The sequence below is a fragment of the Somniosus microcephalus genome, unplaced genomic scaffold, assembly GCF_052327205.1.
Source record: "Somniosus microcephalus isolate GS21.2 unplaced genomic scaffold, FLI_Smic_1.0 unresolved_chr2, whole genome shotgun sequence".
NCBI classification, from domain to species: Eukaryota; Metazoa; Chordata; class Chondrichthyes; order Squaliformes; family Somniosidae; genus Somniosus; species Somniosus microcephalus.
Window position 1 is genome coordinate 63586953 of NW_028225180.1, and position 15652 is coordinate 63602604.

The following is a 15652-nucleotide window of genomic DNA, read 5'->3' on the forward strand; positions in this document are numbered from 1 at the left end:
TCTCTCTCTTCCCCCGTCACTCTCTCTCTTCCCCCGCAGTCGCTCTCTCTCTTCTCCCCACCAGTTGATCACTCGCTTCCCCCCCAGTCGCTCTCTCTCTTCCCCCCCAGTTGTTCTCTCTTCCCCCCCAGTCGCTCTCTCTCTTCCCCCACAGTCGCTCTCTCTCTTCCCCCCCAGTCGCTCTCTCTCTTCTACCCCAGTCACTCTCTCTCTCTCTTCCCCCAGTCGCTCTCTCTCTCTCTCTTTCCCCCGTCGCTCTCTCTCTTCCCCCCGTCGAACTCTCTCTCTTCCCCCCTGTCGCTCTCTCTCTCTCTTCCCCCCAGTCGCTGTCTCTCTCTCTTCCCCCCCAGTCGCTCTCTCTCTCTCTTCCCCCCAGTGGGCTCTCGCTCTCTCTTGCCCCCCCAGTCGCTCTATCTCTCTCTTCCCCCCCCAGTCGCTCTCTCTCTCTTCACCACCAGTCGCTCTCTCTCTTCCCCCCGTCGCTCTCTCTCTTCCCCCCAGTTGCTCTCTCTCTTCCCCCCAGTCGCTCTCTCTCTTCCCCTCAGTCGCTCTCTCTCTTCCCCCCAGTCGCTCTCTCTCTTCCCCCCCAGTCGCTCTCTCTCTTCCCCCCCAGTCGCTCTCTCTCTTCCCCCCAGTCCGCTCTCTCTCTCTCTTCCCCCCAGTCGCTCTCTCTCTGCCCCCCCAGTCGCTCTCTCTCTTCCCCCCAGCCACTCTCTCTCTTCCCCCCCAGTCACTCACTCTCTTCCCCCCCCAGTCACTCACTCTCTTCCCCCCGAGTCGCTCTCTCTCTCAACCCCAGTTGCTCTATCTCTTCCCCCCCAGTCGCTCTCTCTCTTCCAACAACAACATGCCCTCAAAAAGCCTCGGCACCGCTGGGCACTCCAGCTAGTCTATACATATAATAAAGTGGTCGATCTGTCTGTCTGTCCTTCCGTCTGTCTGTCTGTCTGGCTATACACTCTAAAGTTATAGAGCGTACTTACACATCCGTTGCATCAACAGAAAGCTTACGATTCCAGAACGGTCATAAGCGTATTTACGTTTCGGTGAGACAAAAATTGCGCCCGCGGTATCCAAAAAAGCTTTCAAAATTCCGCTCATTATCCACTCATTAGCATCGAGTGACGTCGAGGTCGACCAATTGTACGGTCGAGCGACCCGACGGTCGAACAATCGCTGCATCACGGGGGCTGGTTCATCGCACGTGTGGGCGCGCCCTCCTATAGTCGAGTGACAGAACGATTGACCAATCCTACGCTGCGGTGACATGATGGTTGACCAATCGGTGCATGTGTGGGCGGGCCTTATCGTTCTGAACCGAGGTGAGTGGCCGCCATCTTGATTCCAAACTGTTCATTTTTTTTCCCACTTTCTGCGTGCTTCTTTTCAAATCTACATTTCCAGCAAAAAAAAAATTGCTTTTAACAGACTAATTGTTTTTAAAAAGTTAATTAATTTGCAAATCTTTCCTCTAACCTCTATAATTTTCATACCTTTCACCGTCTTTCCAGGCCGCGAAGCCTGGGCCTCTGTTGCCCAGCCACGCACGAGCTAGGCACCTCCCGTCGCGATCAACAAAAGGCCCACGATCGCCGCCATCTTTGTGAAGGCTGGAGGGGGTGAGCCAGAGCCGAGCTTCACCACCGCCGCCATCTTAGTAAAGGCGGGCGGGGCGGGAGTCAGCGCGCACGTCAACTTCCGCCCGAAGCGTGACTTGAGTCTGGCCGGGCCTCATGCGGTAGGTTTCGCTGCGACGTCTCTCTCTCAGGTCTTGAAGCCGGCAAGGGCAGGGTGCGGGGCTCGGGAGGGCGGAGCTCGGGAGGGCGGGGCTCGGGAGAGTGCATGCACGGGGCTCGGGAGAGAGTGAGCGCGGGGCTCGGGAGAGCGCGATCGCGAATCTCGGGGGGGCGGGGCTCGAGAGAGCGTGAGCGCGCGGCTCGAGAGAACGTGAGCACCGGGCTTGGGAGAGCGGGAGGGCGGGGCTCGGGAGAGCAGGAGGGCGGGGCTCAGGAGAGCGGGATCGCGGGGCTTGGGAGGCCGGTGCTCGGGAGGGCCGGGCTCTGGAGGCCGGTGCTCAGCAGGGCTGGGGCTTAGGAGGCCGGGGCTCGGGAGGGCGGGGCTCAGGCTGTGCCATGTCAGTACATGGGGTGGCATGGAGTTCCGCGGAACCATCACCGGCAGAGGGGAAAGGGTCGGCTATCTCCCCCCTCCCTTTCTCCCCCCCTCCCTTTCTCCCCCCTCCTTTTCTCCCCCTCCCCCCCCACACCCCCTCCCCCCACCTCCCAACCCCTCCCCACCCCTTCCCTTCCCACACCCCTTCCCCCACCCCTCCTTCCCCCAACCCCCTTCCTTCCGTTCCCCCCTTCCTTCCCTTCCTCCCACCCACCCCCCTTCCCCCCCACCTCCCCATTCCCTCCCCACCCACCCCTTTCTCCATCACCGCCCCACCCACCCCCTTTCTCCCCCACACAACCCACCCTTTGTCCCCCAACCCCCCCACCCACCCCTTTCTCCCCCACCCACTCCTTTCTCCCCCACCCCTTTCTCCCACCCCACCCACCATTTTTCCCCTACCCACCCCACCCTTCTCCCCCACCCACCCGACCCACCCCTTGCCTCCCCCCACCCCTTGCTCCCATACCCCTTGCTCCCCCACCCATTGCTCCCCCACCCCTTGCTCCCCCACCCTTTTCCCCTTTCTCTCCTTCCCTCTCTGTCTCTCTGTCTCCCTCCCTCTGTCTTTGACTCTCTCTCCCTCTCTTCCTCCCTCTCTCTCTCTCATTCCCTCTCTTCCTCCTTTGCTCTCTGTCACTCTCTCCTTCCCTCTCTCTCTCCTTCCCTCTCTCTCTCCTTCCTCTCTCCTTCCCTCTCTCTTCTCCCCATCTCTCTCTTCCCCCATCTCTCTCTTCACCCGTCTCCCTCTTCCCCGTCTCTCTCTTCCCCCGTCTCTCTCTTCCCCGTCGCAGTCTCTCTTCCCCCCATTACTCTCTCTCTTCCCCATCGCTCTCTCTCTTCCCCCAGTCGCTCTCTCTCTGCCCCCCAGTTGCTCTTGCTCTTCCCCCCAGTCACTCTCTCTCTTCCCCCCAGTCGCTCTCTCTCTTCCCCCCAGTCGCTCTCTCTCTCTCTTCCAACAACAACATGCCCTCGAAAAAGCCTCGGCACCGCCGGGCACTCCAGTTAGTCTATATATATAAAAGGATCGATCTGTCTGTCTGTCTGTCCTTCTGTCTGTCTGTCTGTCCGGCTATACACTCTAAAGTTATAGAGCGTACCTGCACGTGCGTTACATCCAAAGGAAGCTTACCATTCCAGAACGGTCATAAGCGTATTAACTTTTCGGTCAGACAAAAATTGTTCGCACATTATACAAAAAACCTTCAAAATTCCACTCATTATCCACTCATTAGCATCGACTGACGTCAAGGTCGACCAATCCTGTGCCGTCATGATTCACCAATCCTACAGTTCAGTCACCTGATGATTGACCAATTGGTGTGTGTGTGTGCGGGACTAATCGTTTTCATCAGGGATCTGTCAGCCATTATTCAGCAGCCCGGGCAGCTCAAAACTTTCATCATCCAGGTCAGTTTCTTTTTTTAAAAAAAATAAGATTTACCAAAAATGTTTTATAAGTACTTTAACTTTCATCTTTGAAGGTATTAAAAGCTAGAAATGTTTAGCTTAAAGAACAGTGCAAAACGGGCCTAGATTCTCCAACTGCCAACAGCCCAAATCCAGTCCCAGGCTTCCGGCCCACACATCCACCAGGCCCAAAAAAGCCCTGGAAACTGCCAACAACCCAAATCCAGTCCCAGGCTCCCGGCCCACACATCGACCAGGCCCTAGAGGGGGGACAGACAGGGGCAAGAAGATCATGCAGCCCAAATTGCCCTCGCACCGCGGGGCTTCCCTGCTAGTAAGCCTATACATTAGATCCAAGCCTTTCCAGAGTGAAGTTAGGAAAGACTTCGACATGCAATGGGTGGTCGAAATTTGCAACTGACTTCCGCAAACTGCAGTGAATGCTGGGTCAGTTGTTAATTGTAAACCTGAGATTGAGAGATTATTGTTAACCAAAGCTATTAGGGGATCTGGAGCAAAGAGGATGCAAACGGAGTTCGGTCACAGGACTCATTGAATGGCAGAAAGACTCGATGTTCTAAATGGCCGACTGCTGTTACTATTCTCATTATTAATTGATCAGAGCACAAATGTGGAGATGAGAATCGCGATTTAAAAGCAGCGCCTGAACAGGGACTTGAACCCTGAGTCCTCAGGTTATAAGTCTGAAGCTCTACTGGCTGAATTATCCGGGTTCTTTTGGAAGAAAGGTCACGAAAGAACATGCACTGGTTGCCGTGCATCATTGCATCCTCTGCAAGTTCCACGTTCTTGTCCAGTAATCCAGCCTGTACAGCGCATTTCTCTCACACACACAAACTGACTGCCTCAAACCGGCTTCACTTCTGAAATATCTTCCTTCCCACAAGCGACACGCTCTTTAAAAGTGGCGTCAGATGTGAGACATGCGGTCCCCCAGATATCTGTTTTGGATCTCCAACTTTTCACTATATTAATATAGACTTTGATGGAGCAATTGAGCGCTGTAGGTTCAAGTTTGAAGATCGCACTAAGTTCAGAGGCACGGTAGTAGTGCAAATGAAAACGGGAGGTAACCAACTGGAAAGACACAGATAAAATAATCTAGCAAAATTATGTCAAAATCGACTTCACTGTGCGCAACTGTGTAACCATTCAATTCGGAGTACTTTCTATATAATGGGAAGCCATCGACTGTTGAAGAGCAAAGAGCTTTGCGATTCCAGGTTCAGAAATCATTATAAGCTAGTAGACATGGAGCAAAAGATATTTGATGAAGTCCCTCATAAGTGAACGGTAGCTGAATTTTAAACTCCTGGAAGTGAAGGCAAATTATTGTCCTGTTTAGGAAATGGTTTGAGCGACAGGGGAATGTGTATGGATAATGGGCAGCTGCTTTAATTGGCAGGATATGATTAGTGATATTCCTGAGGGATCTATTTCGGGGCCTCAACTTTTCATTGTTTTTAGTAACGAGTTAGAAGATGGGATTGAGAGACACATATTCTAGTTTGATAATGACACAAAGCTAGGCGGCATTATAAGCAGATTAGATGTAATCATGAAATTAGAGCAGTTATTAATAGATTATAAGTGAATGGGCAAAAGTGTGGCAAATGGATTTAAATAAAGCAAGTGTGACGTCATCCACTTAGGATCTGTAAAGGAGAGATCAGAAAACTCTCCAAATGCTGAAAAGCTGGAACCAGTGGATGGTAAAAAATATTTAAGGGTCCATGTTCACATATCATTAAATTGTCATGGACAGTACAGAAATGAATCAAAAAGTCTAATTGTTTGTTGGTAGTTATATCTATAGGACTGAAATACAAGGGGGAAACAATGCTACAGCTATACACAGCACTGGTCAGACCACACCTGGATCACTGTGTTCAGTTCTCGGCACCACACCTTAGGAACGTAGTATTAGCCTTAAAGAGTGAAGTGTAGATTTACTAGAATGACACATAGAGTCCAAGGGTTATATTACGAGGAGAGATTACAGAAATTACGGTTGTATTCCCTGGAATTTAGAAGTTTAAGTGATGATTTGATTGAAGTATTCACAATATTAAGGGAACTGAGGGGTGGATAGAAATAAACTATTTCCGATGACTGGCGAGTCAAGACGAGGGGACATAGCCGAAACATGAGATCCAAGCTTTTCAGGAGTGATTTTAGGAAAGACTTGTACATGCAATGGGTGGTCGAAATTTGCAACTCGCTTCCGCAAACAGCAGTTAATGCTGGGGCAGTTGTAAATTTTGAACCTGAGATTGAGAGATTTTTGTTAATCAAAGTTATTTGGGGATCTGGAGCAAAGCGATGCAAATGGAGTTTGGTGACAGATCTCATTGAATGGCAGAAAGGCTCGAGGGGTTAAATGGCCTACTGCTGTTAATAATCTCATTGTTAAATGATCAAAGCTCAAATGCAGAGATGCGAATCACAATTTATAAGCAACGTCCGAACAAGGACTTGACCCCTGCACCCTTAGATTAAAAGTTTGATGCTTTACCGACTGAGCTACCCGGGGTCACAAGCTAAGGGGACAGAGATAGACTAAGCAAGCAGACAATATCATGTTATATCGAGTTTACTGTGTGCAAGTGTGACACCATCCACTTTGGAAATACTGGATAGTTCGGAAAAAATTCTAAATAATGGGCAGCTATTAGCTTTTGAGGGGCAAAGCGGTTTGTGAGTCGCAGTTCAGAAATGATCAGCTGGTAGAAATGGAGCAAAAGGCATTTGATGAAATCCATCAAAGGGATTGTTAGCTAAAGTTGAAGCTCGTGGAAGTGAAGGCAAATTATTATCCTGGTTAGGAATTAGGTTGAGCGACAGGAGAAACAGTGTAATGATAATGGGCAGGAACGTTAATTAGCAAGAAATTACCAGTATGTCCCAGAGGGATCTATTTTGGGGCCTGAACTATTCACCGTTTTTAGTAACGACTTAGTTGATCGTATTGAGAGACACATATTCAAATTCGACGATGACAGAAAGATAGGCGGCATTATAAACAGTGTAGTTGGAAGCATGCACTTAGAACAGATATTAATAGATTAAGTGATTGGGCAAAACTGTGGCAAATTGATTTAAATATTAGCAAGTGTGAGGTCATCCACTTCGGATCTAAAAAGGAAAGATCAGAATACAATCTAAGCGGTGAAAATCTGGAACCACTGTATGTGCAAAGTGACTTCGGAGTCCATATACATTTATCATTAAATTGTCCTGGATAGGTAATCCAGGGAGCCAGATATGGCGAGATAAAGCAACTGGCGACTGACAAAAGTGAAGATTTACTGAGACGACTGCAAGTTTCCTCAATTAGAGAAGATTCCTGAGGATCCGACAGCGGCTGAAATAATCCCCGTGTTTAAAATAAGGCCACGAGTGATCTATTGGGGGAGCACCTGGGAGAGGAGCAATGTAAAAGGGAATTATATTGTTTGAGGGATGATGTTTCATCTTTAACTAACCTGCTGGAGTTCCTGAAACACACCACTCGCCTGTAGGGCATGGGAAATGCAGTTGGAATGACCCAGTCGGATTTTATAGAAGCAGCGGACAAGATTCCACATCTACAAGCGGTGAGGAATTAGGGGATGGGTGGGAGATCTGGCACCGCACAGACAGCTCATTACAAAATGTAAGTAGATTATCGACAACTGGGAACCTGTAATGGACGGGTGACTATTGAACTACTGGGATCTTCCTTGGTGCAAGTTTATTTTTAGTGTTTTGTTTAATAGAATCTCAACGGTGCTGAGGGTTTCTTAGAAACAAAAAATGAAAATGATACCAACATATGTAACGTTATAAAACCATAGAAATTTACTGGGAGGGAGTAGGTCATGTGATCCATTCTCTCTGTTCTGGGTTCTTTTATACAGCAATCAAAAACTATCCGCACTGTTCTCTCTCCACAAACATTTAGTTTCACTGCTTCAATATTAATCTAACTTTCCCTTAACTATTCCATGAGGCAAAATATTCCAGCTGAAGCAAGCCTTTACATAAAGACATACCTGCTAACCTCTCTGCCCAGTCCCTTTGCGAACATTTTAAGTCGATCACCCTTTATTGCACGCTCCCCAACTGGATAAAATGATCCATCCCCCTTCACTCTGCCATAACACTTCATAATTTAAAATACTTCTATTACATTTCCTCTTATCTATCGCTGTTCCAGTGCAAATAATGACAATTCTTGCCCCTCATCACCAGTATAGATCTGATCCATGGCAACATCTTGGTGTATCTAATTGCCCGCTCTCAGTGGATTTAAAGCCCTTTCTACAATGAGGGACCGAAGCTGTACCTGGTGTTCTAATGGTAGCCTCACTAGGATTGTGTAAAGATTCATCATCACTTCTTTATTCTAATGATCTATGCCTATGTCTGCAAAACAAATTTCTGTTGGCTTTATCATGGACTTATCCACCTGCAACATCACTTCCCCTGGATTGAGTATTTGTATCCCTATCGCTTGCTCTCCAATCAGAACCTTCAGCTCCTTCGACTGAGACTCTGCTCCCATTCCTTGTCGTTCCTCGTAGATTGGGGTGAGATTACCGGTGAACAATTTCTAACTGATTTAAAGTGGCTGGTATTTATCAATTATTATTTGGGACAAAGTGTTACCTCAAAATAAGACGATAAACACCAAAGATTATATCTGACCGTCTGCAAGTATTCAGCAAAACAGAAGAATTATTAATACAATTGCAAAATACTGCGGATTCTGGAAATCTGAAATAACAACAGAAAATGCTGGAAACACTCAGCAGGCCAGGCAGCATCCGTGGAGAGAGAAACAGGCCTCAGAGCTGAAATGTTAACTCTGTTTTTCTCTCCACGGATGCTGCCTGGCCTGCTGAGTGTTTCCAGCATTTTTTGTTGTTATGACAAGAATTATTAATATCTATTTATTTGATCCGAATTTATGGCAGCTTTATTTTTACAGATAAGTTGCATCAAAATTAATTGTTAATAATTGTATGAAAAATCATTCATTTTACATTACTTTACTATTTTGTTTGGAGACTGATTGAGACAGAATAGCAATAATATTACTCGTGATAATTTTATCAGCAGCACAAACCAGGAGCAGACTCCATCTTTGTGCTGAGTGAGAGACACCAGTCAGTTAACAATCGTGATTAAAAATCAGTATCTGGGACAAAAGAGGTGGAAGGCCACATCGATGAGCCGAGTTCCGACTGTTTCCTGCATTGGAACACTGATCACATGACAAGAGCCCGCTCTATTTGTCAATCAGGAATGGAGTCCGATAGAGAGAACCGCACGTGCAATATTCACACCAAACTGCCAGGAAATTTACCAATATAGGCGATCGCAAGAACCTTGCTAGCTTCAAAACCGAATCAAACTTTATTGATGATTTTAAAATGGCGCGCCCGATCCCAATATCTGCAGTGTCAGGTGGATGCCTCTGTTGCTCACATGGCCGACTCCACTGCTGAACCTCATCATTGTTTTCTTTGATCCTTGAACTTGAAATGTGCGAAATTTGCTGGAAAATGTTATGTTTACTCAGCGAAAGAAGCGTAAAAACTAAAGCATTGCAGACATCAAAAGTATGTTACAAAATGGAAGAAATTACCACACAAGAACTCTTCCATTTTCACATTACCAGAAAGAAGGACGCTCTACGTTTGCAGCGGAGTTGAAAATGAGCTTTAGTTACGAAGAAGCTTCAGTTTGACTTGATTATTTTTATTCTCATTTTCTAACTAATCCCAGAATCAGTGTCCAGGGAGATTTCAGCACATTCGTCAGCTCTTCTCTGAATTTCCGCTGGGTCGCTGCATAAATACACGGGTTTTGAATTGAACTCAAAAGCTTGAGGCAAGCTCCGGTTTCCGTGGCGATATAAGCTGGGTTTGTGCGGTCACCTCGGTAATAAGTGGGGTTTGACAGTCTGGTAGTTAAAAAAGTCACGGCAGCTGTCAGCCACAATAATATAAAACTGCCCGATATAGTGAAGAGTAAAATGATGGATTTCCTTCGGCTCTCCATCTCTGGATCGCTCTGATTCTCAGTCCTGTGACCCCGGAGACCCCTGCGGGCTCTGCTGGCCACTAAAATACGTCGGACAGTTAAATAATTAAACAAGACAATTAAAGTAAACGGAAGCCAAACAACCCAGGCGCTGTGAAACCAGACCGTTGCTGCACCTAGAGGTGAGGAAACAAAAGCTACATTTGGTCGGCAGCCCCACTGCACTTTGTTAATTATTTGCTGAATTTCATAGATAAACAAAAATGGAATATTCTTGAAAAAATTCAAAATAGAGAACGTTGTTATAACCGCGGCTGCAGTTCTCGCGGTGCAATAATTAGCTTTAAACTTCCGGCAGCAGATAACAACAAATCGGTCAAATGTGAAGGAGACGGTGAACCAAACAGACAAATCGATGGCGACAGCAGTGATGTATAGAATGAACTTACACACGGGAGTGTGGGACAGGAATGAAAATGGAAAGTTATAACTGAAGATATGATACACCATTACATTGAAAATCATGACCAGTAGATCTGCTGTTGCCATGGCCACCATGTAGACAGAGATACACTTGGAAAGGCCGCAGTTTCCTCGGGAGAGAATCACGATTGTCACCAGGTTAGCTGTAAGAAAGAGAAAGGAGAGAATTAATGTTCCTATGTCTGATTGAAATATATATGGAGATCCCAGTGGAGAGTATTTTCTCCAATCAGTGTGATTATCAGCATGGAGCAGTGTGAGAACAAGATTAGCATTGGAGCCATTACCTGGGAAACCCATCCACACATTTTAATGAGCTGCTGCTGCAGGGGGACAAAACGGTCTGGAAATCCGCTAAAATCCTTGTGTTGGAGCTTCAAAGAACATCGTAACATCAGTGAGGTTATCCAGTTGGGGGAACATGGAAAGTGTCGATACGGGTGTCACGAGTTGGTTCCAATCATTACCGACTGTGTAATGCTGCCACCGAAAATGCACGTTACCTTATCAAACATTTGATATGAACAGGGAGACAGTTAGCACCGTTTAACAACAATCAGGTTACAATGGCTTACCGGGGATCCCGACAGTTGCGAGAATCGGATAGTAAATCTCTTTTGTCAGAAGAATAGTTAGTCTCCCCATTTCCTGTGAGAATGGCTGAATTCTGTCGCAGATGAATGTCTCTGACTGGCACATGAAAGGGAACCTATATTTATCCACACATCAATCCTCCAGCGATTCAAGCAGGTTAGCTCATAATTAGCATTAGTTACAGTCATTTAACAAATAGACTCAGGTATTTGTTTCTCTTGTCTGATACACCAGATTAAGAGAAATATGTGAGATTGTTACTGAACTGTTTAAAAAAAATACACAATTAAAACTTTGCTTACAAGTGTGAAGTGAAATCTCCCAGTACTGGTGCGGAAACTATTCCTACAGGCCTGTTGACTGTAATTCCCCTTCTACAAACCGTCATGACCCTGTACATCATTCATTCTTAGTGCACCAACTCCTCCAGAATAGGCGATGAAACTCATCCTGCAATACAGGTGATGCACCCAGTCTGGCAGCATTTGAGGTGACAGTGCTCCTCCCGTACTAATTGTATCCTCCATTTACACTGGATGTGTCCGTGTTCCTTTGGTACTCCTAGCATGACTACACGTGAACGTGCTCCTATGGTAAAATTGTTAGCTCGACACTAACACTAATATTGACTGTACTGCTCTAGTACTAGTGGTGCCCCTCCACTCACACTAGAGGTAGCCGTGCTTCTCCTCTCTGGTGGTGCCACTACACTTACACTAGATGTGGCTGTGTTTCTCCTGTGCTCGTGGTACCCCTCCAGTCACACTAGAGGTGGCCGTGCTTCTCCAGTACTAGTGGCACCCCTACACTAACACAGAGGTGACCGTGCTTCTCCAGTACTAGTGGTACCCCTTCACTTACACTGAGGTGAACGTGCTTCCCCAGTAATAGTGGTGCCCCTACACTTACACTGTGGCGACCATGCTTCTCCAGTACTAGTGGTACCCCTACACTTAAACTGAGGTGAACGTGCTTATCCAGTACTGCTGGTACCCCTACACTTACACTGAGGTGACCGTGCTCCTCTGGCAATGCTGCCCCTACACTTACACTAGCTGTAACCGTGCTTGTCTGCTAATGGAGCTGCCCCTACACTTACAATAGATGTGACCTTGCTTGTCTGATAATGGTGCAGTCCCTACATTTACAATAGATATGACCGTGCTTGTTTGCTAATGGTGCTGCCCCTACACTTACACTGAGGTGACCGTGCTCCGCTGGTAATGCTGCCCCTGCACTTACATTAGCTGTACCCGTGCTTGTCTGCTAATGGTGCTGCCCCTACACTTACACTGAGGTGACCGTTCGTGTCTGGTAATGGTGCTGCCCCTACACTTACACTAGAGGTGACTGCGCTTGTCTGGTAATGGTGCTGCCCCTACACTTACACTAGACGTGACCATGCTTGGCTGCTAATATTGTCGCCCCTGCTCTTACAATAGATGTGACCGTGCTTGGCTAGTGAAGCTGCTGCCCCTACACTTACACCAAATGTAACCATGCTTATCTGCTAATGGTGCTGCCCCTACATTTACACTAGGGGTGACCGTACTTTTCTGGTGATGCTGCTGCCCCTACACTTACACTAGATGTAACCATGCTGATCTGCTAATGGTGCTGCCCCTACATTTACACTAGGAGTGACCGTACTTTTCTAGTGATGCTGCTGCCCCTACACTTACACTAGATGTATCCGTGCTGCTCCCGTAGATATGGTCCCCAGCACAGACAATTGATGTGACCATGTTCCTCAAAAAATGGCATTTGCACTATATGTGACCGTGCTCCTCCGGTAAATGACACTGATACTATATGTGATCGTTCTCCTCTGGTACACATTGTACATACACGTATACTTGATATGAGCTTGCTCCTCCTGTACAAGTGGCATGCCAACACTTAGAAACATAGAAACAGAGAAACATAGAAGATAGGAGCAGGAGTAGGCCATTCGGCCCTTCGAGCCTGCTCCGCCATTCAATGAGATCATGGCTGATCATCCAAATTCAGTACCCTGTCCCTGCCTTCTCCCCATATCCCTTGATCCCTTTAGCCTCAAGAAATATATCCAACTCTTTCTTGAATATATTTAATGAACTGGCCTCCACCGCCCTCTGTGGCAGAGAATTCCACAGGTTCACCACTCTCTGGGTGAAGAAATTCCTCCTCATTTCAGTCCTAAATGGCTTACCCCTTATCCTTAGACTATGATCCGTGGTTCTGGACTCCCCGGCCATCAGAAACATCCTTTCTGCATCTAGTCTGTCCAGACCTGAAAGAATTTTATAGGTTTCGATGAGATCCCCTCTCAATCTTCTAAACTCCAGTGAGTATAAGCCCAATTGACACAATCTCTCCTCGTACGTCATTCCTGCCATCCCAGGTATCAGCCTGGTGAATCTTCGCTGCACTCCCTCCATGGCAAGAACGTCCTTCCTCAGGTAAGGTGACCAAAACTGCACATAATACTCAAGGTGCGGTCTCACCAAGGCCCTGTACAACTGCAGCAAGACATCCTTGTTCTTGTACTCGAACCCTCTTGCTACGAAGGCCAACATACCATTGCCTTCTTAACTGCCTGCTGCACCTGCATGCGTACCTGCAGCGACTGGTGCCCAAGAACACCCAAGCCTCTTTGCACTTCCCCTTCTCCCAATCTATTGCCATTCAAATAATAATCTGCCTTACTGTTTTTGCCACCAAAGTGGATAACCTCACATTTATCCACATTATAGTGCATTTGCCATGTTTCTGCCCAATCACCCAACCTGTCCAAATCGTACTGGAATTTCATGACATCCTCCTCACAGCATACCCTCCCACCCAGCTTTGTGTCGTCTGCAAATTTGGAGATATTACATCCAATTCCCTCGTCTAGATCATTAATATATATTGTGAACAGCTGGGGTCCTAGGACCGATCCTTGCGGTACCCCACTAGTCACTGCCTGCCACTCGGAAAACGACCCATTTATTCCAACTCTTTGCTTTCTGTCCGCCAATCAGTTCTCTATCCAAGTCAATACCTTGCCCCCAATCCCATGTGCCAAAAGCATGATTTACCTTTTGCATTAGCAGTGAGACTGCTCCCCATATACTGTGAAGTAGTGGGTAGAAGGAGTGTTTTTTTGACAGTGTTATTAAGACCCAGATTTAAATCTGTAGAGACGATAGGCCCCTGTTCTGGCCTTGTAGAACTTATATCAGAACTCCCTCAATATAACATTGAGGTCTAGAAATGTCTTACAAAGTTCATATTAAACCCTAACCGAGGTTAGATCCTGACGAAATGGCAAACCTTGTAGGAATTGGCCAAGTCTTTTTGTTAGGAAATTCAAACGATTGCTTTATTAGGGGAAATAATCCTATCCATGTACCTCCACAAAACCAAGTGATAATTTTTGAAATAGAAGGCTTTGATGCCGATGGAGCTGTTAGAACTCATTGCACGATTCATGTTAATCCCCACAATCAGGGGATACAGAATATCCAGTGGGATAATCAGACAGATACTCCAATTCCAGTACATTCCTTAATGATAAGGTGCACAGCCGCACAATTGGGAGGCCTAATGAACGGTGTCCAACAAGGTGGTGGCAATCTTTGCCGAATAGTAGGACCCGGGGCAGCCTATGCTCCTAGGGGCCATGGTTTCCGGTTAAGGTGGCAAGCTCATGATGAAATAAAAGACCAGAATATTCGAGAAAAATATAGGCAGCTTAGAATCCATTATAATCAATGCCAACAGGCACTACCTCAATCGTATCTAAATGCTGGAGGCAGAATGATTACTGGGCCAGTAAGCCAACCCCAGCATCCACGCATTGCGCCCCTAGGTCAAGTAAGCCTGAGCTTTATCTACACAGTGTGTGGTAGACCGGGAAACACCAGCCAGGAAAAAAATCTGCTGCATTCGAACTAACCTTGATAAATTGGAAACCTGTTGGCAAGATTGAAATGCCCAATGCCTGAGGCAACTACTGCAAATGATACTATGTTCAGACTTAATTCCCCCATTAATCCAGTGTAAGAACTGTGTTCAAATATAAGCCTATAATCTCAGGGCAACTCAGGAAGGACATGTAATGGGTTCCATCTAGGAAATACTCACTAATACAGCGACAGCTGCCTGCCGATTAGCTAAAGTACTTACACTGGATAACTGGGATATTGTCCATGGTTGCCTGGCCAATCAATACTGAAATACAGCCTTGAAACTTGCCTCTGATGGTGCTCTAAACGATTATCGAGATAACCAACAAAGATGGGATAATGTCAATAGCATTATCCTATTAAATCATGACCTTAGGTCTACCCCAAACTAAACCTACAATGACATCAGAAACTAGGGATAAAAAAACCGGAGAAGTTACCTTTGGTACTCAGAAACAAGGACTGTGTAGACCCAAGTCTCAAGTTCACACCGCCCAGACACAAACTCATGGCTCGGGACGCCCAAGAGGGTATTCCAGAAGGCTTAAACCCCCAACTCGCCCACAATACGAGAAAGATTTCTCCCCAGAAAGATGGGATAGACGAGGGGCTAGACCTCGAAAGGAAAGCGAAGGACTGTGGACTCCCTATGGGGAAAGCTCTTACACTGGCCAAAATATCAGAGAGCCATGGGAGGATACCGGGAAAACCAAAATGGGGGTCAAAAAGATTCCCGGCGGAACCAACATCCATCCCAACAGGAGGATCGTTAAGATAATAAACGGCCAGACAAACCCCCAAGGGGATCTGGAAAACACGATAACCCCAAGAGGGAGGAACAAAAATCAGTTAAAATAATTAAGGATAAAGCAGCAAATGAAACTCTGTATCCTGAGGATGAACAATCACAGGATTGAAGGCCTGGCACCCAGCCAGGGACTCTTGAATTCCCCTATGCCCTGGCAACCTTGCCCACAAACACAAAAGCGAAGGCCTTGTTTGATACGGGA

The 15652-nt window shown here is 46.8% G+C and overlaps 1 protein-coding gene and 1 pseudogene across 2 annotated transcripts in view; one reads left to right on the top strand and one right to left on the bottom strand.

Moving 5' to 3' along the window:
• Positions 1-15652, top strand: part of LOC147092727 (NACHT, LRR and PYD domains-containing protein 3-like) — a 1209123-nt pseudogene that overhangs the window by 503335 nt on the left and 690136 nt on the right. The gene's annotated exons all lie outside the window — the stretch shown is intronic.
• On the bottom strand, positions 9202-14887 carry LOC147092736 (putative G protein-coupled receptor 139). The gene is made up of 2 exons (XM_085976395.1): positions 14863-14887; positions 9202-10259 (listed from the first exon to the last, which is right to left on the bottom strand). Exons 1-2 carry the CDS (start codon positions 14885-14887, stop codon positions 9355-9357), a joined length of 930 nt encoding a protein of 309 aa, XP_085832521.1. The 3' UTR covers positions 9202-9354.

What these genes read in the sequence shown, in the direction of transcription:
- LOC147092736 (XM_085976395.1), bottom strand. Translation starts at nt 14,887, where the DNA reads ATGGACAATATCCCAGTTATCCAGT. An exon ending in CAATATCCCAGTTATCCAGT is followed by an intron (nt 10,260 to 14,862) that starts GTAAGTACTTTA and finishes TCTTTCTTACAG; the next exon opens with CTAACCTGGTGACAATCGTG.